This window comes from Schistocerca cancellata, chromosome 2 (genome assembly GCF_023864275.1).
Source record: "Schistocerca cancellata isolate TAMUIC-IGC-003103 chromosome 2, iqSchCanc2.1, whole genome shotgun sequence".
NCBI classification, from domain to species: Eukaryota; Metazoa; Arthropoda; class Insecta; order Orthoptera; family Acrididae; genus Schistocerca; species Schistocerca cancellata.
Genome location: NC_064627.1, coordinates 543,866,903 through 543,891,497, shown reverse-complemented (window position 1 = coordinate 543,891,497; position 24,595 = coordinate 543,866,903). Strand labels below are relative to the sequence as shown.

General features: G+C 40.8%; 1 protein-coding gene across 1 annotated transcript in view; it reads left to right on the top strand.

Annotated features, from left to right (window-relative positions):
* LOC126162114 (nudC domain-containing protein 3-like) overlaps positions 1–24,595 on the top strand; it is a 75,202-nt gene that overhangs the window by 21,905 nt on the left and 28,702 nt on the right. The window contains exons 4-5 of the mRNA XM_049918398.1: positions 7,126–7,411; positions 13,452–13,637. Of these exons, the coding sequence (XP_049774355.1) occupies positions 7,126–7,411; positions 13,452–13,637 (472 nt within the window). The remainder of the gene's footprint in view (positions 1–7,125; positions 7,412–13,451; positions 13,638–24,595) is intronic.

Sequence of the window (24,595 nt, the reverse complement as noted above, 5' to 3'; positions counted from 1 at the left end):
TATTGTTTCTGATGTTCTAGAACATGATGTTGCCGTTGTGTACCAGACTCGGAAGACCGTATTGAATTTTTGTAAGTGTGAATTTCCAGAAATTCATCTTGCGTATCTTGACTATTTCACTGATGGTTGTGCTGCACAATATAAAAATTGTAAGAAATTCAGAAACATCTGCTACCATGAACGCGACTTCAACATAAAGTGCAGCTGGTCTTTTTTTGTTACCAGCCATGGCAAATCTCCTTGTGATGGTATAGGTGGCACTGTTAAAAGACTTGTCACAAAAGCAAGTTCACAAAGAGTTTATAAGGATCAAATACTTACAGCTTCACAGGTATTTGAATTGTCGTGAGAACCTGCAAGACATTTCAGCTCACTTTATTTCGAAAGATGAAATGGTACAAGTCAGACATTATCTTTCTCAGTGCTTTACAAGTACAAAAACAATTCCTGGAACATGATCTATGCATCACATTGTCACCAACAATATCACCAACCAAGATTGGAGCAAAAAGGCTGGGTTGTGATACGGATTTTAGCATTGTGCGTGATTTCTCATCGGGCGCTGATAACCGCGCGATTGAGCCCCCAACAAACCAAACGTCATGATTTCTCATCAGGTGCACTTCTGCCACTAATGCCAGAATGCACTGTGGACCCCAGCAGCTATGCTGCATGTGCATATGACTCTTCTTGGTATTTGGGAGTTGTTGAGAAGGTGAATTGTGAAGAAGGAGATGTTACAGTAAGGTTTGTGCATCCCCATGGATCATCTCCGTCCTTCTATTTGCCTGATAATGATGTTTGTGATGTTTCTTTCTCTAATATTCTGTGTGAAGTTGAGATAACAACAGCAACAGGCAACACTTATTCTCTGAGCAAAGAGTCCTTAAAGTCGGTGGAAGAAAAGTGGTTCTCATACAAAAAAATATTATCTCATAAGAGTGTCTCGTCACGTGTACTTCTGAATCAACTTGAATGCAGATTGCAACATTAGCATTTTGTGCAGTGTTGACAATATTAGCTTTTGACAAAATGCTTAAATATTATAAACAAAATGCAATGTATTTTTACATTGAGTTAATTTGGTTATGGCAGAGGTAAGAGTGTGTTCATGTGTCATGTAATGTACAAGTTGCCCTATGTTTTATAATGTGTAATTTTGTTTTATATATTGCAATTTTTGTTTAATTTGGATATTGTTATGTGTATTTATGTTGTTAATGTCTGTTGGGTAGTAATTGTATTTTTTTGCATTTCTCTCCAGTATATATATAATTTTTTTCCTCAGTGCCATTTGTTTCTCAAACCTGATTTTTTGTGTGATGAAACTTCGTTATTTGTAGATCACTTTCTAATTTTTTCAGTGTTTTCCGGAGGGGGCAACTGTCCAAAATATTTTTCCTAATTTAACAGTAAAATTAAATATAATTAATTAACAAAAATTTAATTGGACAATTCTAACATGTTTTCAGAAACTACATGTCCAAAAGGACATTCAGGGAAAAAATTGCAGCAGTTCTCAAGTTTTTAGTTTGCTTTGAAGTAACGCATTGCGTCAAACGTTTAGCAGTTGCTTCCAACAGAATGTATATAAATCAATAAAAATTGGCAATAGTTCATGATATTAGACACAAAAGCAGTACACAAAATTTCAGTTCACCATTAGATAATGGGTGTCATGGCCTGGATGACTTGACATGGAATGACTGAGAAAAGATTTTCACATAGGGTGGAAGAAAGAATACTTGTATAACAAATGTTGGAGTAACATCAGAAGGACGACTGGGAGCATTTTTAGTTATAAGGGTAGCTTTCATTGGAAGCTTTTTCTTCTTCAGGTCTTCCCTCATGGTTGGTGCAAATGCTCTGTGGAACCACTAAGAGAATGTTTCTGTGTCGATCCATGCTTTCTTCTGAGCATAATATTGCTCTGGTGTTTCTGTGTTGAAAACAATGGGGATATTGGCATTTCCCAATCACCATGCATTGTAGTTTGACTCCTGTTTGCGTAATAACACATCATTAGTGTCCTGCACTGTTTCTGCTGTTTTCCCGTTCGTTTGTGGCAGCTAATATATTTGAAGGAAGCATCTTGTTAAAGAGAGATGTTTCATCACCATTGTATGAAGTATTATGAGTTGAATCTTCTTTCTCTTTATTTCCCATACCTACTTCACAAATTCTTGTACATCTTTTCCATTAGCTGAGTGATTTTCCCCAGTGACTGTCAGCCAATGCACTGTCGTTTTTTCCAGTTTTGTAACCAACCTTTGCCTGCTGCATATTAAGTTATTTTCGCAAAGATGTTTGTTAACTGCAAATGTTTTCTCCTTTATTTTTGGGCCACTGACTGCAGTTACTTTACAGCATTGTGGTATAAACCATCTATCTATAAGCAGTTACATTCAGTTCTTCATTCTCCCTTTTTGCATGATGTTCAGTTTTCCCTCTTCACTCTCTGCAGTGTCAATCATCATCTTCGTTTTTGAGGTTGTAAATAGCTGGAAGTTAGCAGCAATGGCTTACTGTTCAGAACCTCAGTTCAACTTGTCTAAAATTTTGGGTTTTTTCTTTAGGTCTTTAACCTAACCTAAGCATAATGTGTTTCCTTTTAGAAGCATGATACTTGTCCGCTGCTGGTAGCTGAGTGGTCAGCACGACGGAATGTCATACCTAATGGCCCGGGTTCGATGCCCAGCTGAGTCGGAGATTTTCTCCGCTCACGGTCTGGGTGTTGTGTTGTCCTTATCATCGCTTCATCCCCATTGACACACAAGTCGCCAAAGTGGTGTCAACTCGAAAGACTTGCACCAGGCGAACGGTTTACCCAACGGGAGGCCCTAGCCACATGACATTTCCATTTTATTTCCAGCATGATACTGAGCTCTTGAGAGAGCTACAATTTCAAAAATGTATAGCATTGTTTAACATTGTAATTAACTAACACATTGTTGTGCATGATAATTCATTTTTGTTTGCATCATTTCCTCTTGAACAGCTAGAGGCTAGTTGTGGGCCAGATTACTGACAAGGGAAACTCCCCACAGTGCCCCGTTGTAGAGTTAGTGGTAAGATGACCCAGTGGATAGACTGTCAAAAACTGAACACAGATCAAGCATGAAAACAGGAAGAGATTGTACTGAAGTGTGAAAAAAAGGCAAAATAGAAACTGTGAATGGTCCAAGAACAAGAAGTGCAATAAAAAGCAGTGTGGTGTCTGTTGGTCTGCCAAGCAGACGAAAAGTGTTCAGAACTTCCTTGAGCCAATTCCCCCCCCCCCCCCCCCCCAACATTATGAACTGTCTGTCCATTCACTGAAATGTTTGTTCTCTTCCTGTTGTCATACTGTACATTGGTTATAGAATATGAGTCATGTGGTAAGAATGTTACCATCACGAGTAAATGTGATGAATAGTGAGAGCAAGTGAGATATTAGATATCTGCCACTCAGAAATGAAAACAACAAATAAACTGGTGTGAGCTATGTTACAACAAAGGAATTCAAGAGTCAAGACTTCCAAAACAGATCACAAATTCAGAAATGTTAAAAACAAATATTTTGACAGGGCAGAGAGGAACTGTGAGATTGTGAAACTGTTATGTTCATTTGTTGCGGCTTGTGTGACAAACTATTATGTTTCCATCATTTCTTTGGGAGTGATCACATTCATTCATATCAACACCTACATAGGCCAAGGAAGCATATCTCACTCATTTACCAGTCATACGAATTAGGTGCGTTGATAAGAGATTCCTATCTACAACACACATGCTTTCGCTAATGTCATGTATGACACAGGAGACATGTTTTCCGGTGACGGATTCGGTTGACTTGTCGCCTTGTCATCAAACGTTGATGGTTCCCATTTGTAGGCCAATTGATTTCAGTTGGTACTAGAGAGTTGCACAGAATCAACTGTCGTTATAGGCCCATGTCTTACACCTCACCATTTCAAATGGGCATTACACCACAACACAGAGACAAATTTGAATAAAGCGAAGGGTGGAAGGAAAAGAAAAATTACACAAGGGAAGTTTGAACATGAATCATCCCCTTGGCAGTCCAGTGCTGTAACCACTTAGCCACGACACCAATAATTTTTCCCAGCTGCTGTATATTGCATTTCTTGTTCTTGGACCGTTCACTGTTTCACAGACCAGTACTCCTTCTTTCTGTTTTCATGCTTGATTTGTATTGAGTTTTTGACAAACTGTCCCCTGAGCCCTCTTGCCACTAGATCTGAGGGTGTGGGGGTGCGATGGGTGGTTCGTTTGTGAGGGGCCAGACTACTGAGGGCTGTATTAGTGGGAGTTTAGTGTAATTGATATGTACTGCCTTTTTGCACTCACAAAAGTAAGAAATTTGGGTAGGGTGCTTATGAATATTGTAGCCATTCTGCACACAGTAAAGCAGAGGGCAGAGATAATAATGAGAGTGCGGTATCCTTTCAAAGACAAGCTTTCCAGTGTTTCATCAAGGAATGTGTAGATTTTAAAATCCCTAATGGATTGGTCTTCTTTGACCATTCATTTGCATTGTTTCATTCAGTTTTTCTTATTTACCCACATACTTCTTAAACTTCATTTCACATCTTTGTAATGAATGTCTTTTACAAGTAAATGTACTTACCCTCTCCCCCTGGTATCCTCATTAACTAAACATACCATTCAAAAATCTTCAAAGGCTGTGAACTTCAGAACATAGAGTGTTGAGGCTCTATTGCTGTATTATCATTTTGACAATTCTGTGAGTTTCAGAGATGTTAGGCTAAGAATTTGGTTCATGCCTTGTTCTGTCATTCCATAGACTTGAATTCTTGTGACTTCTCATTCTCAGAAACAGGAAGAAAAATTTGTAATATTAATTGAACATCAGTAGGGGTCAAAACGAAGCTCTAAACATTGAGGCAAATCATAGTTCAAAGAGTGTGATGAGCAGCAGATCATTAAATGAAGATACGACAACAGGAGGGTGTACAAGCCCCAGGATAACCAGGAAGTCTGGGGAAAACCAGGGAATTTTTTCATTTGGGAAAAATCTGAGTGTTTTTAGAATTTTGGAAATTTTTCATTGATTTAGTTTCCAGTTAAATTTCTATAATTTTGGCTGCTAAGAAGTGGTGTTCTAATAAAGAATTTTACTTTATCTCACTTTTGCAGGCTGTTGATTGATTTGGGAAGGGGACCAAACGGCAAGGTCATCGGTACCATCAGATTAGGGTAGGATGAGGAAGGAAGACAGCTGTGCCCTTTCAAAGGAACCATCCTAGCATTCGCCTGAAGTGATTTAGGGAAGTCATGGAAAACCTAAATCAGGATGGCCAGACGCGGGTTTGAATCGTTGTCCTCTCAAATGCGAGTCCAGTGTGCTAACCACTGCACCATCTTGCTCGGTCCACTACTGGAGAATAATACTGCAGCAGTAAAAGATAAACAAGAGAATAATACCAAAATATAACTTTAGTTGCAAAGAAAGTGCACCATTTACAACAAAAAAACATGTTGCACACACTAGTGTCTGCTGACAGCAAAATCTATCAAAGTATTTAGTATGAAGACTATGCAATACTTGGTAACAACAAAGTGGTTTCGATGAATATGAGGTCACAACTGTTTACGTTTATAACAGGTGGTGACAAAATATCATGAAGGGTGGATGGAGTTGTCTTCCTTTTATGCAAGACGAATTACGTAAATATGAGAATGTTCCATGAATTTGTTAAATCACAAGGTGTTGAACTATCATTGAAAACTCAACAGTTTCAGGACTAGCCACTCAGAAAAATTTCGAGCTGAGAAGACCAACCATTTACACCGTTATTTAAAATTTTACTGGCACATTTGTGTTTGATATATCTTCAAGGGTAATAGATGCTAAAAAAGACAAAGCTCTTTCATAGATTACAAATTATGCAACCACAAGAGCAAAATGTATAATTATCCGTGAAAAAGAAAGTGTGAAGTGAGTTCTTGAGCAGTATCACACGGGATTGGCTTTTCTATCGAAAAGTCATAGTGCTCGATGGGAACATGTACTCATCCAGGTAACCCATGAAATGTTCAGTGCAGAGCAGTGAAATATATAATCATGTTTGTCAAATATTCAGCAGCTGCAATGTATGCTGTGCTGTTAGCATCCTGCCTAACAATGTAGCTATACTGTATGTATATTAATTTAAACCATTAACTTTTCCTATCTTTGTATTCATGTTACTTAACAGCAGTGTTGCCATTGGCTACATCACATGTCCTATGTTCTGAATATCTGCTGTCATTGGCTGTCAACATCACGTGACAAAAGTACATCACAATGTATATTTCATTGCTTTTGAAGCTGCAGTACTTTATTCAGTGGAAATCATATGTATACGTTCGTAACATGAAAATATGCCGTGTACATTTTGCTGCGCATTGGAGATCAGTCCAAAACGCTTTGTTGTTTTTTGGTAGAGTTCATTTCATAGAGTGCTGGGAAGTTCTATGTTGGTGTATGAAAGGTTTACCATTATAGGAATTGATAAGTTTTACTCTGAGGTAAAGTATATTGTCACTTACATGGAAAGAATATACTTTCACCTGGGATATAGTGTATTTTCACCCAGGAGAAGGCAAAGACTTTTTTTCCTCTTTTTCTGCATATACACAATGAACAGGTAGGATGATTGAGAAATAATGGATGCTGTGTGAATGTCTGTAAACATTGGAGCAACAAAGAAAAAATACAGGGAGTGTAATACTGCAGTTGCTTGTATTGAGGGAACACCTTATCAATTTGGGAACACACATTCTCTTGGCTACTTACACACTTTACCCTCAAAACTTATCAGACTCTCAACGAATTATGGTGGCAAAGTGTTTCACATTGAATCGTAGCTCTGAGGAATACTGGTCTTATTTTGCCATAAAATTCACATATTTCATTGTCCATAAATAATTTACAGCAAATTTTGTGGCATTGATAATTACTTTGTAATTTTGCTATCAAGTACCAACTAATTCATATATCTGAAAAACAACAAATGAATGATGCTCAATGTTCCGTCTTGATTAATTGATGTTCAACACACTATGTTTTTGTAAATTTGGAACATATTTCATTGATCAACAATCTTTGTCTCTTTGCAGTAGTTCCGTTGACATTGACAGTGAAATGACTGATGTCAGTATGACTGCGAATGTTGGGAGCAGCTCTGACGAAGTATGCAGCAGTCAGGATGAAATGGGAAGTTTAGTTGACAATGTTGGTAGCAGTACCGATGAAACAGGTTGCTCTGGCAGTGGCAGCTCTGATGACAAATGTTTAGGAGCCCCAGGAGTGGAGGCAATTGCTGTTTCCAGCTCTGACTGTTACAATGGTGCTGTTAGGGACAACTATCGGTGGTCACAGACCATCACAGACCTTGATGTACAGGTAATCATTTTTACATTGTGCATAGGCACAAGCATGTAATGTGGTAATGCTGGTATGTGTGGTTACCGAAAATGATATTCAAAGAAACATTGGTACTCACACTACCAGAGAAAGTCTTTAACTTCATCAGGTAGTGAATACTTCTATGAAAGAGTGAAAATCTGAAGAGTTAGAAGGTAAAATACATTTTATTGTGTTAGTACGTAACCATCAACATAATTTTTCATAACATTGTTTAATTTACTAAGTAATTGTGTCATTTTATTTAACTTCTGTTTCGCTCTTAGTATGCCTTTGTATCTATAGATGTCTGTTATTGCCTGAAATAAAAGAAAGATGTATCACACTATTGAAGAACTATACTTGAATTCAACATATAGATATTACACCCTATATCGGAAAATTTTTTTGGCTGAAAAAGTTACAGTAGGAATGAAGTTGATAACATCAGAGAAAAAAGAAGTGAGAGTCATTAATTCCTTAACATACAAAGTTCTGAGCTACTCCTCCTCTTTTTTGGCAGAAATTAAAAATCCGGAATATGAAACATCACTTTTATCTGTTTCAGCGTAGACAGTTAAGTGGTTGGACACAAAACATTTCCTTTCAGTCTCTGCCATGTATTGTTGTTTAGGCAGTACTTCCAAAACTGTGTTTTTATAATGATCTTGAGTTTGAAACAAAATTTAGCAGCTGAGAAAGTGAAGAAGAATAAGATGTTACTTCATTTGAGGCTGGAAGTGATGACAGTCTGTCAGATGACTAATAATATTTGATTGATTTTTTTTTGTTTGTTTGATATTTGTCAGATGACTGTTCGACAAGTACTCATCAGTGGTACAATAAAAATAAGTTTATCATGCTCAAGCCAGTTCTTCCAAGATTTCTATTCACAGGAAACCGTACAGTTCATGTAGTGAATAACTGCACATACAACGCCATGTGTTGTTTGGATCAACTCGCCGAGGAAAACTTTATAAATATTGTTGTCACAGAGACAAACAAGTGTGCTCAAGCACAACATATTTCTTAGTAGAAAGACACAAACTGTGACTAAAAAAGTATTTATCAGTGTTGTGATGCTCCAAAGCATTGTGATGAATCCAGAATGTATTGGAGAAAATACCCAATGCTTGCTACTCTGGTATTTAGACAACGTTGACAGGGTTGCCACAAGTTCTGGAAATCAGGGAATTTCAAACATGCCGGGGAAATACCAGGGAAATTTGGGGGGTGGAAAAAAAAACACTGGAAAAATCTTGTTTTTGTCTAAGTAGATGAAATGGTTTGTTTATTGAGTTGACATGATCGTCCTTAGCTGGGTGCAGCTGAGTATGTGCGCTGCTTTTGTACTCCCTCAATCCTACTGCTTCTCCACTTCCTACCACTCCCGTCACGTTGGAGTCAGTGCTGCCACCGTTTCTTGCCGCTAGCCAACTAGCCAAGCAGCTGCTGACTAGAGGCAGGGCAGCGTGAGATATGGTTTGGATGGATATGATTCTCAGGGATTGTTGATGCAGTGGCCAGAGACGGCGGTCGTGTGTGTGTGTGTGTGTGTGTGTGTGTGTGTGTGTGTGTGTGTGTGTGCGCGCGCGCGCTTGCCTGTGCGCGCGCGCTCATTTTCTGACAAATCCAATGGCCGAAAATTTAGTTCTGAAGGTATTATCTTTTCTACATGCCTGTCTGTGGCTCAGTGATCATCTTTATGGTAAGTTGCTACCTATCATCATTGGTATTGATTTTCAGAGTATTTGCGCAAGTTATCTGTTGTATGGGTTGATCATTGCGGTCTCATTTCATTAACGTGGTGTCTGTGACACATGAATAGCTGGCCACACGAGTGGATTTCCTTGACAGGCCAAAACCTCGGGCCGTTTCCCTGGGTATTTCTAATGGATCAAGCCTATTGATCTGGAGCCTGTCATTTTCCACTAATGTGGAGGCCCTGCCTGTCGGATCTAGTCTCACTGATCTATCCACAGGCCGGGTCTGTTGTGTGTGGTGTTATGCAGCAGATTTTTGTGGTTTATCGGTGGACCCAGGACTGTGGTGCCCCTCGGCAGGCCAGGGGCCATGGGCGATGGATTTCAGGAATTGCAACGGTCTCACTACAAGTACATTGTTTTATAGATGTTTTATTTATTGTAGTACATTTTGCCACTTAAAAAGTAATTTGTATATTAGAAAGTATGGACAATAAGAGGAAGAAAATTATGGCATTCGCTGGCGGTATGTAATCTATGTACTCATATGTTTCTCGTGATTAATAACTGACAATAATGAACATATTAGTTTTCACAACTATTCCCTGCCTTATATATATTTCTTTCAAGAGGCTTGCTTTTTTCTGAGGTTATTTCTGAAAACGGCCTTTCTTGTGATTCCAAGGAAATGCGTATTGTTGTCACCAAATGTATTTTGTTATATTGAAATAAAATAACAACAGTGGTCTTAATCTAACACACATACCATTTTGCTTGCTTTCTTCATCTGAAAACAGTTCATTAGAAAAGATGTTGATGTTAGTATTAAAGATTTTTGCTCACTTGGGGAGAAATACAGAAGTTCTTACATATTTTTGAAATCTCAAAGTTTGTTACAGAAAAAATGTTAAAAGTTGCCTAGAAATCAGGGAAATATCAGGGAATTTCACTTGAGAAAACTTGTGGCTATTCTGGTTGAGTTTTTCTTTATTTCTGATGCTGAAAAAGTACCTCTGTTTTTCTGCCAATTTGACGGCGTACAGTCCTGTGAACTGTCCACAGCAGAAGATAAAAAAGATTTGGCCTATATTTAAATGCTTCAATAGTAAATTCAAATGTTTGTGCACACCATACAGATATGACAGTCAATGAGAGTTTGGTGTTGTATAAAGTTAGAGTTGGATGGCTGCAGTATCTGGCAATGAAAAGGCCAAGGTTTGGAATAAAGATGTGTATGCTACATGAGTTGCAAAATGGTGATGCAACTAATCTGGACAGTGACATGGAGTTACCGCAGCTGTCTGAAATCAGTTCATAATTTCCACATTCACAGCTGATGGCACTGTGAATGGTGACCACAAGACAAACACTGGAAAGAAGTCACGCTCCATAGGCGACTGCTGAATCACCTGGTGGAATCCCATGGCCGATCTGCTTAGTATAAGTGGACGCTCACTGGGAACAGTAGTTCTCATTGGTGCTCCATACAATCTGCATAGTATGGTGGTTGCCTTGTGATAACTGTTGTCTCGGATCTGGACCACTCTTGAACTGTGTGTTTCTTGTTCACTTTTTGTCTATGCAGTGAATATGGAATAAAGAGTGTTACTAACAGTAAATCTCATTAGTGGGTGTGTGGGGTTACTTGTTGTATGAGGTGTGTTAATTAATCAGACTGTGCACTTCGTATCGCACAAAGGTATTGGAATACTGTTGACTTTGAATCTTCAAGAGCAGCCACTGTTCCTGTCGTCTTTCTGTCTGCCTTAATTTGCTTTTTCGACTTAGTTGTAGTGGACGTTGTTCTGTAGTAATGCGGTGTGTGTGGTGAACTTGAAAATTGAGCCACACATTAACCTCAAAAAAGTCGTCAATGGAATGTTTTCATGTTTTAAAGGCAGTTTTTAGTGATAATACTATGTCACGTCCATTAGTTTTTGAACAGCACAAACAGTTTTCAGAAGGCTGAGAAGAGGTAGAAGATGATGAACACCACAGTCTGTCTGTGAGTTCAAGAACTGAAGCCCACATTCAGAAAATTAATGAAAGTGCGTGGAACGATCAACATTTGAGAATTCGATAATCACAGACGTGGTGAACATGAACAGAGTGACAGTAAGTCAAATTTTGCTTCATGAAGTTTATGCAAAACTGATTCCAAAAAACCTCTCTGACAGAAGAGCGTTGGAAGAACATTTGTTGTGGTGTTTTGGAACTACTCAACAAAGAACAGGTCTTTCTGACACACGTCATCACCTCTGATGAAACATCAGTCTTACAGTATGACCCAGAAACAAAGCATTAGTCAATGTACTAGAAGACTCCCACCTTGCCAAGAATGAAAAAAGCATGAATGAGCAAGGCAAAACTAAAGGCAATGCTGATTTTTGACAGAACGGCTGCCTTATGATCAAACTGTTAATAGAAAATACTACAAAGAAGTCCTAATCAAACTACGGCAAAGAGTAAGGAAAACAAGACCAGATTTGTGGAAGGGTGATATATATATTCTGCATCAGGACAATGCATCAGTCCACAATGTCGCATCTGTAAAACAGTTTTTTAATGGACAAGCCCTCAGTATTCACCAGATCTGATTCCCTGTGACTTTTATCTGTTCCTAAAATTGAAAAGTGCTTTGGAGGGAACACACTTTCAGTCTGTTGAGGTCATAAAAAAGCAAAAAAAAAAACAGCAGAGAGTTGTTGCCAAGAGGTGTCAATGGATGACCTACAACATGGCTTTGAACGATGAAAGACACACATGCAACGGTGTATAGACAGGGGAGGGGAATGTTACTTCGTTTGCAATAATCATATTTTGGACACCACACCTCTTACAAGCAAGAAAAGGAATGAAATGAAGTGTGTAATGATATGCCAATGTCATTTCGGGCTGTAACCACTTCTGAAAAGAAATGATTACCTTACCATTGATAACTACTACACATCTCCTCAACTCGCAGATTTACTTGTTGCTCAGAGAACTTATTTGTATGAAACTGTAGAGCACATCTAGAAGAGATCTGCTTTCATAATTTCTTCATAGAAACGAAAGAAGGGGAAAATTGATGCTTTTCAGATGGGAACAGTGACAGAAAATTGATGCAAGGGCAAAGACAACAGTTAACAATGCTGAAATGAAAACTGTAAAGAAAAGAACCAGAAAAAGCTGAAGCCCTTAGGGAGTTGTGGTGTACAGTTACACAATGGATGGAGTAGATAATGTGGGTCAGAATTGGGTCAACAACCCAGCGTGTCAGAAAAGAGGAAAGAAGTATTGCGAGAGAATCTTTTTTCCATCTCATCAAACTTTCTTTGTGGAACACGATCTCCTGTTTAAAGAAAGAAAAAATTTTCTCGAGTTCCTTATTGCTGTTCCTGAAAACGTTATTTCAAAACATCGGAAAGAGGAGTTAGCATCAAAAGTTGCAGGTTGTCTATCTTCAAGCCCCAGCAATAGGCTGCTGATTGACTGACATTTACCCTCAATAATTCTGCCCACTGTGACGAAACAACATCTGACAAGGACTTGGACGATGTGCAGCCTTTTTCTGGATGCTGATGGGAAAAGGCAACAAGAAAGTCAAGATGTGGTGAAGACTGTGATGTAGCCTTGTGCAATTCCTGCTTTTATGCACATCTCACAGCTGCCAACATTCAAAGCTTAATGAATGTCATGGTTCAACTTCACATCTACACAGAATGTTATTTAGTCCAGTGCACTAATGCACTCATGTTTTTTTGAAGAAATCAGTATCTCAGTATTTTGAGATTTAAGAGCTATCTTTATATGCCTGTGTGTAATGTCGAACAATGGAAAATTCAGGTCGAATAATGACAGTAACATGGAAAGGATAGATTGCTACTCACCATAAAGCAAAGTCACAGATAGGCACAACAGAAAGACTTCTGAAAAAGTAAGCTTTCAGTGAAAAGACCTTTGAGCTAGGTGCAGATGCAGATGGGAGGTTAGAGAGATGGTGGTGGGTGGGGGGGAGGGGGGGGGGAAGGAGAGAAGTAAAAAGACGGTGTGCATTGGTGGAATACAAGGCTTGTGTAGTGCTAATGTTCCATCCTTCTACTCCATGTGAACCAAATGAAGGTGCACTTTAATGAGAACTTTATAAAACAGTTCATCTAAGAATGAATTCTGTATTGTCATTGGTTACCTAACTCATATGCCTTCTTTTTGAAACATAAAATTCCCTAATTGATTATGTTTTTAGAGTGTACAGTTTGATTTATGCACACTTTATTTTTTTCTCTGTGGCTCTGAAGCAATGTTTCCCCATTCAATCAATACAAATTGTGTTTTTTTAATTCTTTGTTATTCAGGTAATTGTGGGTCCAAATGTACAAAAGGGCAGCACAGATGTTAGAGTGTCAGTGACATCAAACACAGTGAGAGTGGAGACACGTGATAAAGAAGATGAATGGAAGACTGCAGTTGATGGTGAACTATGCTGGTTAGTCAACAGAGAAGAATGCATTTGGTCACTTGTCCCAGGCCAGTATGTTCAGGTATGTGGTTAGATACCCAGTTGCACATTTTGTTGTTAAATCATTTTCATGCTGTCTAGAACTACTGTTCACATTATATGCATATTTCACTGTACTCATCAAGGGATAAGTTGCGAGAGTTGGGTACAGTGAGAGAAATTTCATTTACTTAAAACCAATAGTACAATTTCAGTTTAAAATAGGCAGTGGTGTTCGCTACATCTGCAAAAATTTTTTAAACTGCAAATATCTTGCTCGTACAAGATGTGAATTCATTGCAAATAATAACCAATTGTAGATGGGTAAGTGATTGGTAAAGTCTGGATGGTTAGTGCTACCAGTTTCATAAAACCCTAAACTCTCTTACAGTTCAGTGTCTTATTTTTGTCTGTGGAAGTGGAACGGTTTGTGAAACAGAAATTCATTGCTTGCCTGGGACTGCAGCTGAAAGGAGTAGATGTTTTGCATCGTCTTGTTGACACTGTAGGCTTCTACCATGGGAAGCAAGGAGGGGATGCGGTTTGGTGGCTGGTATCCTCTTTCTATAACACAACTGCACACATTTATTAGCAAGGTTCTTTATTCATAAGTATAAGAAAGTTATTTAACTAACGCTAGTTGTTGTACAAGCCCTTCCCTAATAGCTTACATTAACATCACTGCTGGTGATGTACAAGTCCACTATGCAAACTGCTCTGGTCATTCTGTGCTGCGTGACTCTGAGCTAGAGACTGAGCTAACTGTGTCAGCGACTAATGACTCAACTCGATGACTCACTGGTTGACTGATTGGGCCTTTGGTCTCCGGCGGTGGTCTAAATACTGGCAACTGAGAGGGTGTTGGCGGTGCATTTCTTGCAAGTCCGTCTTTGGCCTCTATCGATCTTCTCGCAACCTATTTGCTGCATGGTGTGCTGGCGCCACCTTAGGCCAGCACATCCCCCCCCCCCCCCCAAAATGCCGCACCATTGTCGTGTAGTGGGGCCGAGGCTGAGGCTGCCAACGACAACGGGGAGGGAGGCAGAACACTGGATGTGGCGGTGAGCCAGGAGCCGTAGCTGTGGAGGACACATACTCCTGACCGCATCCCACCATCTGGCTTGTGGGGCAACAGGAAGATCCTCCGGAAAACTGCTGCCAGGGCACATGTAGAGGCCTGAGGGACGGCAATGGCGGGTCCAGGTCAATGGGATTGGTAAGTGGGGACAGCGTCGGCGAGGGCACATCGACCATCTGCTCTTCCTGTGGCGCCCTGGTGGTGCCAGCAGGCGGTTGCAAAGGCAGGCATCCCTTGAAGCCTGAATCGGGGGAAGAAAAGCAGCAGAATCACAGGGCAAGTGACATGCGCAAATTTGGTTTTGGTGGTGGCGTTGCAAACCATCTCGACCTGCAATGAAGTACATATAAGAATCAATGTGTTCCTGGATCATGTTTCTTTCCCAACGCCCATAGTTGCCATAAACCCTGAAAGAACAATGTCGTGCACGAAAAGCTATACCTGCGGACCACTGGCGGTGCCGGATGCTGCGGTGGGTGGAGCAAGTGTACCAGCATCAGATGGCGGCGGTCATGGAGAAGTCTGGGCGGTGCAAAGTTTGGCCATCTGTTGCTTGAAAGTACGTATGAAGTGTTTGCTTCTCCGTTGGACTGTGGGTGAAACAGAGCACTTGTTAATGACAAATGCCATTGTGTTCACAAAGCTGTTCAAAGTTGCATGAAGTGCACTGTGGTCCATTGTCCTACACACATACTTCAGGCAAACCTTCTACATAAAATATTGAGGACAACGCTTGAATGTTCTCGCTGTCTCTTGATTTCAACACAGTAAAATTCACTGTCCCAGTGTGAGATTTGTAAGTGGCATGCAAACTGAACTGTCCAGCCATTGGAATTCCTTGTCCGTTGTAAGCAGTGAGGTGCTTGATTTGTAATGATACAAATAGTTTGTTAGGACATTCTTGCACAGCATTAGGACTAGAATTAGGCACAATCTTAATCTTACTTGTGTCAGAACCTGTTGTAGGTTTAGAAAACAAAATGTTCACTGCATGTGCACAAACCTGTTTTGTCTGCGAGTGGGCAAAATTTGCGTTTTTGTGCCGTTGCAGACAAACTGCTTGGACATGGCCTTGTTTTCCACATGTGTAACACGTCGTGATGTATTACGTGATGGTCAGTCCTGTCTTTTATGGTGAGCAAAACATCTAGGGCAAGACTTCACTAAGTTCATAGGTCTGTTTACCTGTGTACATGGCTGTCTGCCTGGCAGTGTACGCACTTGTTGTTGTGGGTGCTTGGGGCGATTGTGAGCAAGAGGTGGCTCAACCTGACAAATCAGGGCCTGGTCAAACTTACTGGCGGCTGTGGCACCCTAATCATATTGCTCTATGATTTGCAACACTTTGCCGCATGGTGTGCTGGTGCCAGCGTATGCCAGCACATGTTGCAGCTCAACTGTAGTTATTTACAACTGGGTGGGGGAACTGCCTGACTGAATTAAATCCATAGTGCAGGGAAATAAAAATTCAATTTGATTGGAAATGAAGGATTTTTGGGCTCACTGCAAAGGCAAGATATTTGTGCCTCTGATAATGATTGAAGCAACACAACAAGTTTGTGTTGGGAGGGCACTCAACTTGGGTAGTTAGTGCAGCGATGTTAACCAAAGTGCTATGGTGGTGTAATGGTTAGCATTTCTGCCTAGCAAGCAACAAGACCCAGGTCCTGGCCATGGCCGCGGCACAAATTTTAACTCATTGCTTCTGCTAAAATCATTGTCGTAGATAAAGAAAAGACTTAAATGTCTCGGGGAAAAATATAATATTTGTGCCTCTGTTAGCACAAATGACAAAATAGTGTTAGAGCAGTAAGCTTCATTTAATTGGTAATACATCTGTCACCCTACCCCCATGAACCATGGACCTTGCCATTGGTGGGGAGGCTTGCGTGCCTCAGCGATACAGATGGCCGTACCGTAGGTGCAACCACAACGGAGGGGTATCTGTTGAGAGGCTAGACAAACGTGTGGTTCCCGAAGAGGGGCAGCAGCCTTCTCAGTAGTTGCAGGGGCAACAGTCTGGATGATTGACTGATCTGGCCTTGCAACACTAACCAAAACGGCCTTGCTGTGCTGGTACTGCGAATGGCTGAAAGCAAGGGGAAACTACAGCCGTAATTTTTCCTGAGGGCATGCAGCATTACTGTATGGTTAAATGATGATGGCGTCCTCTTGGGTAAAATATTCCGGAGGTAAAATAGTGCCCCATTTGGATCTCCGGGCAGGGACTACTCAAGAGGAAGTAGTTATCAGGAGAAAGAAAACTGGCGTCCTACAGATCAGTGAGTGGAATGTCAGATCCCTTAATCGGGTAGGTAGGTTAGAAAATTTAAAAAGGGAAATGGATAGGTTGAAGTTAGATATAGTGGGAATTAGTGAAGTTCAGTGGCAGGAGGAACAAGACTTTTGGTCAGGTGAATACAGGGTTATAAATACAAAATCAAATAGGGGTAATGCAGGAGTAGGTTTAATAATGAATAAAAAAATAGGAGTGCGGGTAAGCTACTACCAACAGCATAGTGAACGCATTATTGTGACCAAGGTAGACACGAAGCCCGTGCCTACTACAGTAAAGTTTATATGCCAAATAGCTCTGCAGATGATGAAGAAATTGATGAAATGTATGATGAGATAAAAGAAATTATTCAGGTAGTGAAGGGAGACTGGAATTCGACAGTAGGAAAAGGGAGAGAAGGAAACATAGTGGGTGAATATGGATTGGGGGAGAGAAATGAAAGAGGAAGCCGTCTGGTAGAATCTTGCACAGAGCATAACTTAATCATAGCTAACACTTGGTTCAAGAATCATAAAAGAAGGTTGCATACATGGAAGAATCCTGGAGATACTAAAAGGTATCAGATAGATTATATAATAGTAAGACAGAGATTTAGGAGCCAGGTTTTAAATTGTAGGGCATTTCTAGGGGCAGATGTGGACTCTGACCACAACCTATTTGTTATGAACTGTAGATTAAAACTGAAGAAATTGCAAAAAGGTGGGAATTTAGGTAATTGGGACCTGGATAAACTGACTAAACCAGAGGTTGTACAGAGGTTCAGGGACAGCATAAGGGAACAGTTGACAGGAATGGGGGAAAGAAATACAGTAAAAGACAAATGGGTAGCTCTGAGGGATGAAGTAGTGAAGGCAGCAGAGGATCAAGTAGGTAAAAAGACGAGGGCTAGTAGAAATCCTTGGGTAACAGAAGAAATATTGAATTTAATTGATGAAAGGAGAAAATATAAAAACACAGTAAATGAAGCAGGCAAAATGGAATACAAACGTCTCAAAAATGAGATCGACAGGAAGTGCAAAATGGCTAAGCAGGGATGGCTAGAGGACAAATGTAAGGATGTAGAGGCTTATCTCACTAGGGGTAAGATAGATACTGCCTACAGGAAAATAATAGAGACCTTTGGAGAAAAGAGAGCAACTTGTATGAATATCAAGAGCTCAGATGGAAACCCAGTTCTAAGCAAAGAAGGGAAAGCAGAAAGGTGGAAGGAGTATATAGAGGGTCTATACAAGGGCGATGTACTTGAGGACAATATTATGGAAATGGAAGAAGATGAAATGGGAGATACGATACTGCGTGAAGAGTTTGACAGAGCACTGAAAGACCTGAGTCGAAACAAGGCCCCCAGAGTAGCAACATTCCATTGGAACTACTGACGACCTTGGGAGAGCCAGTCCTGACAAAACTCTACCATCTGGTGAGCAAGATATATGAAACAGGCGAAATACCCTCAGACTTCAAGAAGAATATAATAATTCCAATCCCAAAGAAAGCAGGTGTTGACAGATGTGAAAATTACCGAACTATCAGTTTAATAAGTCACAGCTGCAAAATACTAACGCAAATTCTTTACAGACGAATGGAAAAACTGGTAGAAGCCAAACTCGACGAAGATCAGTTTGGATTACGCAGAAATGTTGGAACATGTGAGGCAATACTGACCTTACGACTTAGCTTAGAAAATAGATTAAGGGAAGGCAAACCTACACTTCTAGCATTTGTAGACTTAGAGAAAGGTTTTGACAATGTTGACTGGAATACTCTCTTTCAAATTCTAAAGGTGGCAGGGGTAAAATACAGGGAGCGAAAGGCTATTTGACTTTGTACAGAAACCAGATGGCAGTTATAAGTCGAGCGAAGGACATAAAAGGGAAGCAGTGGTTGGGAAGGGAGTGAGAGAGGGTTGTAGCCTGTCCCCGATGTTATTCAATCTTTATATTGAGCAAGCAGTAAAGGAAACAAAAGAAAAATTCGGAGTAGGTATTAAAGTCCATGGAGAGGAAATAAAAACGTTGAGGTTCACCGATGACATTGTAATTCTGTCAGAGACAGCAAAGGACTTGGAAGAGCAGTTGAACGGAATGGACAGTGTCTTGAAAAGAGGATAAAAGATGAACATCAACAAAAGCAAAACGAGGATAATGGAATGTAGTTGAATTAAGTCGAGCGATGCTGAGGGAATTAGATTAGGAAATGAGACACTTAAAGTAGTAAAGGAGTTTTGCTATTTGGGGAGCAAAATAACTGATGATTGTCGAAGTAGACAGGATATAAAATGTAGACTGGCAATGGCAAGGAAAGCGTTTCTGAAGAAGAGAAATTTGTTAACATCAAGTATAGTTTTAAGTGACAGGAAGTCTTTTCTGAAAGTATTTGTATGGAGTGTAGCCATGTATGGAAGTGAAACATGGACGATAAATAGTTTGGACAAGAAGAGAATAGAAGCTTTCGAAATGTGGTGCTTCAGAAAAATGCTGAAGATTAGGTGGGTAGATCACATAACTAATGAGGAGGTATTGAATAGAATTGGGGAGAAGAGGAGTTTGTGGCACAACTTGACAAGAAGAAGGGACCGGTTGGTAGGACATGTTCTGAGGCATCAAGGGATCACAAATTTAGCATTGGAGGGCAGCGTGGAGGGTAAAAATCGTAGAGGGAGGCCAAGAGATGAATAAACGAAGCAGATTCAGAAGGATGTAGGTTGCAGTAAGTACTGGGAGATGAAGAAGCTTGCACAGGATAGAGTAGCATGGAGAGCTGCATCAAACCATCTCAGGACTGAAGACAACAACAACAACAACAACAACAACAACATCTGTCAGCTTCTCATCAAAGGTTGTGACAATGCTATTTCAAACATATGTAACATTAAGTGAATTTTGTGTTAGTGCTTGGTGGAACATGACAATAAGATTGAATTGGAAACATTTCATTGATGTTTTGCAGGACATCAGGAAAGTGTTCCCCATTCAATATTACATTCATTTGTTTCTACGATATGTATAGCCTATTATAAAGAAATAGTGGGCTTCATCGGTAACACCACATATTTTTTCTACTACGTGGTTATTTTCATGCACATGGTGCCATTTAGTGCTTAATCATTATGTCATAGTGACAGCTTTTTAGGGTATTCTGCAGATAGAGAAATCATTGTGTGTTCTTGAATGGAAGCTTTGTTACACCTCTTCAGTTATGCTAAAGTGTAATTGTCCACAGTAAATCTTTCTTTATCCTCAGCAGCACTAGTACTGTTGATTAAGAATTGGCCAATGATTTATGCTTCAGTAATCATGTCCATTGGCAGACTGAAGAATGGCTAGGCAAGGACAGACTGAAGAGTGATTAGGCTGTGTGCCCACTGGATATGTAAATATTTGACAGATCGTTTCACAGTATTGTACATCACGTTTTCACGTGACAACACTATGTTCTTTGCTCATGACTTTACTGTCCTATATCAAAGCAGTTGGCCTTTTGGCTAGTGTCTTTCTGCATTTTTTTTTTTTTTTTAATGTGCGTTGGACACTTTAAAGCTTCGTAGATGAAGAAAGGAAAGGTGTAGTCAAGATTGGGTAAGAATAATATCTTACTCAATAAAATATTTACATGAAACTAAGTACTGTGATGGGGCACTCAAAAGGACATTACCAATGGCTTTACAAGATTTTTAATTCCCTCATTAACTAAAATTATGTAAGTAGATTGCTTATGTAAACGTATCTTCTAAGTATTCATTTTGTCACTACAAAATTTCTCTGGTATTTTATGGTCCAGAACATTTGAAATTTGACAAAGTTATCACATTGCTGCAGAAATGGTCTAAGAAACTACTTGGCAATGAAGCTGTACTCAGGTATTCGTCTACAGCTTTGGCATATTACACTAGCATGCCCCACCTCCAGTCTTAGTTAGCTTTTACTTGGGATAGTTCGCAGGAAAGGCAATGACAACTCGTCAGACTACAACTGCCCCTTCACAAAGCATGATTCTTTAAATACTCTGTCTGACAAAGAAAATGTGAAGCACCCAGACGACATAGTTTGATGCCAAGGTTATTTTGTGCAGATACACACCATTGGTATGTAAATGATTAGAATTGTAAAAGTCTGTGACAGGCAAAGTCCCACCAGAATGCCTTAGTGCTGTTCATGATTAGTGTTATTGCCAGGGGTGGTAGGGTGTATGTTCGATACAAACAGGGTCAGACGTTGACTGATCACTGTGAAGAACACTGAGATGGCACTCGCTTATGCGAGGGCATTATCAGCATCTGAGGAAGTTTGAAAGGGCTTTGTTGTGGCTCTCCATTTGGATGGCTCGTCGAATTGTGCAACATCCTGATTTCAGTGGCATTCACACACATATGCCAATGGTCCAGTGAAGGGCTGGATAGAAACATGAGGGCATACTCCTCATCAAGGTTCCAATCAACTGTGCCTGGACACTGCAAGAGAGGATTGCCATATTGTGCTTTGAGCATATCGTAACCCCTTCATATTCGCACCTGCCGTTAAAGACAAGTAATGTCCTCCCTGCAATATTGTGTGTCATCTGGCACCACTGGTTGGAGACTAGCTGCAGCTGAATAGGGAATCACCATCCCATGTTTAGGTTGCCGTTAACTCCACAACACTTACACGGCTATCTTTGATCTTTGAAAAGGTGCTGCAACAGGGAAACATGGACTTGTGATGAATGGCGTTGCGTAGTGTTCAGCGGTTAGTTGCGGTTCTGCACTTCCACAGATGACCATCGCCAGGGACTAAGGTGCCAACCTGGGGAGAGGTCCCATCCTTCCAATGTGTAGGTGAGGTACAGCAGTGTTACTCCTGGCATCATGATGTGGGGAGCCAGAGGGTATGACTTCAGGTCATGGCTGGTAGTGATTGAGGGAACTCTGATGGCACAGCAATGTGTCACAGATGTACTGCATCCTCATGTGGTATCTCTCGTGCAACAGCATTGTGCTGCTATTTTTAAACAGCACAATGTTCGCTACACATGGAACATGTCTCTATAAACTGTCTGCATGATGATTAGATACTCCTGAGGCAGCAGAATCCCCAGCTCTGATCTGATAGAACATGTGTGGGACCAGCTTGTACATAAATTCCATCCCAGTGCCTGTATTAAGGATATCAAAGACTGGTTACGACAGATGTGGGCCACTTTAATTCAGGAGAGCATACAACGTCTTTACGGTTTCCTTCTGAACACAATGAGTGCATGTATCCAAAGTGTAAATGGTGCATTGTCATACTAATCAGTAGGTACATACTGCCACATTCATTGTGAATTTGAATGGATTGTGTAACCACTGAAATAAAAACACATACTATCTCAACCTGCAAAGTTTCATTTCGTTTCCTCCTCCCCTTCTGGGTGCTAAATTTTTCTTCTCAGGCAGTGAAAACCCAAAAGGGTTTTAGTAATTTGTGGTAAACTAGGGAAAACCACATTTACAATATCATCTGCATTTGTCACTAAACACACGACAGGAAAGAAATTTACAGTCTCTTCTAACTGCATTACTACCTCATTCCACAACTCTGAAATGACGTTCTTCATGCGATACTGAGGAGTCTGTTTTGGTCCCAGAAGCATCTTCATGCTTGCACCAAGCTGATTAGCATCTTGCTGTCCTGCAGTTTGTCGCACAACTGACTGGGAAAATACAAAGTGATTCAGAGCTTGGGCATGGTCGTACGACAATGGATGACAGGTTTGCTCGCAGTAGTGGCACCCCATTCATTTGCATGTATTTGTCTTACTCGTGCATTTTCGTGCAAAATCCTGTGATGCATTGCCACAAGTTTGTAAAAGACTGGGTTTTTAAGGTATGTGTGGGTTCAGCTTTGTCAAACACTTTTATTCTGGAGAACAGTGTCCCCCAGGGTTCTGTGTAGTGCCACAGCAATTAACCTTATCATGGAATTCTGTAACGAGGCATCTCAGGCTCTCTTCTCATAGATGATTTTGCAGTCTTCTCCAGCTCTCAACGAACCTGTTTACTTGAACAATTACTTTAGAGTGTCTCAACCATCTTTACTCAGGTAGCATTGGCAACGGCTTTGTTTTCGACCGAAAAACTGTCTGCCTGAAACTCTGATAGCATAAGGAGTCTCTTCCATCGTTCTTACAGCTTGGTCCTGTTGCCCTTCTGTTTTTCAAAAACCATGAAATTCTTGGGGCTCACACTCAATAGGAAACTCTGTTGGTCCTCTCACATCTAGCAGCATGCTGTACCCAATCTAAATATCCTACATGTTTTAAACGGTACTTCATGGGGAGCAGATCGGAAAATCCTTCTCCGCTTATATCAATACCTCATCCAATCAAAACTAGACTGTGGGTTTCTCATTTACGCATCTGCACGACCGTCTGTCTCAACACAATCCACCATCGAGGCATACGTTTCGTCACTGGACATTTCTACACTAGGTGAGTTATGAGTCTCCATGCATATGCCGTTGAACTACCACTGTCATACCGACGTTGAACTCCCTTGACCGCCAACATGGGCTGAGTATAACTTCTTTGTTGCCTTCTAGAGGTTGCTTTCTTATACTGCTTCGGAAGCTTAACCTTACAATACCTGCCATGTTTTTAATGGGTGAGAGCCCTTCAATGCCTTGGCTTCACGCAGAGGTCTGCGTTAATCTTGGACTTCATTTCCCACTTACACTACTCTATATTTGATCTATCTCAGGAAGTTTCTTGAACTTTGCACTCAACTTGGAGATAGCACCTTCATCGACACTGATGCCTCCAAGACTGATGGTGGTCTCAGATGCACCTTTGTCATTGGTTACAAACATTTTAGATATTGACTTTTAGACCTGTAATTGATTTTTACTGCAGAGCTTTCTGCCCTCAATCAGGCTACCCAGTACATCTGGCGACACATCCCCCTGCGGGTCCGGGGATTAGAATAGGCCCGAGGTATTCCTGCCTGTCGTAAGAGGCGACTAAAAGGAGTCCATCCCCCTCACGGGGGTAGTTAGCGCCTGCGTCCGGAGACGGACGGTTCCACGACCTATAATCGTGGTCTTTTTGGTTTTTCACTTCTCGTTTCTTCCTTCCTTTTGTTGGTTCCTTTCTTTGCTCTTCTCCACCTCACTGTCTTCCTTACTCTTTCCCTTGACTTCTCCTTGCCTTCTCATTGCCTTTTTCTCCTTGCCTTCTCATTGCCTTTTTCTCCTTGCCTTCTCATTGCCTTTTTCTCCTTGCCTTCTCATTGCCTTCTTCTCCTTGCTTTCTCATTGCCTTCTTCTCCTTGCCTTCTCTGGTCTCCGCCTCGGCGTTTGAGACAGTCTGTCCTCTTTCTCCCTCTCTCTTCTTTTTCCTCTTCTTCCTTCCTCCCTGTGCGTGTCTGAAGGCCGACCCACGCGTTCGCACGCGTAGCCGGTGACGGGGTAACGCGTAAGTCCCCGCCCTGGGTAGACATGTAAGGCACGTGCGTACCCCCTGGTAAAGGCCAGGCCCGGGGAGGGGTGATTGCCTGAGCTGATACCTTCTGACCATGCCGATTGGTCCCTCCGTCTGTTTCTCGGGAGGTGTGACCTGAGGTGTAAACATTCACCTAAGGCGGGAGTGCCCTCTGAGAGGGTCCCCACAAGGAAGG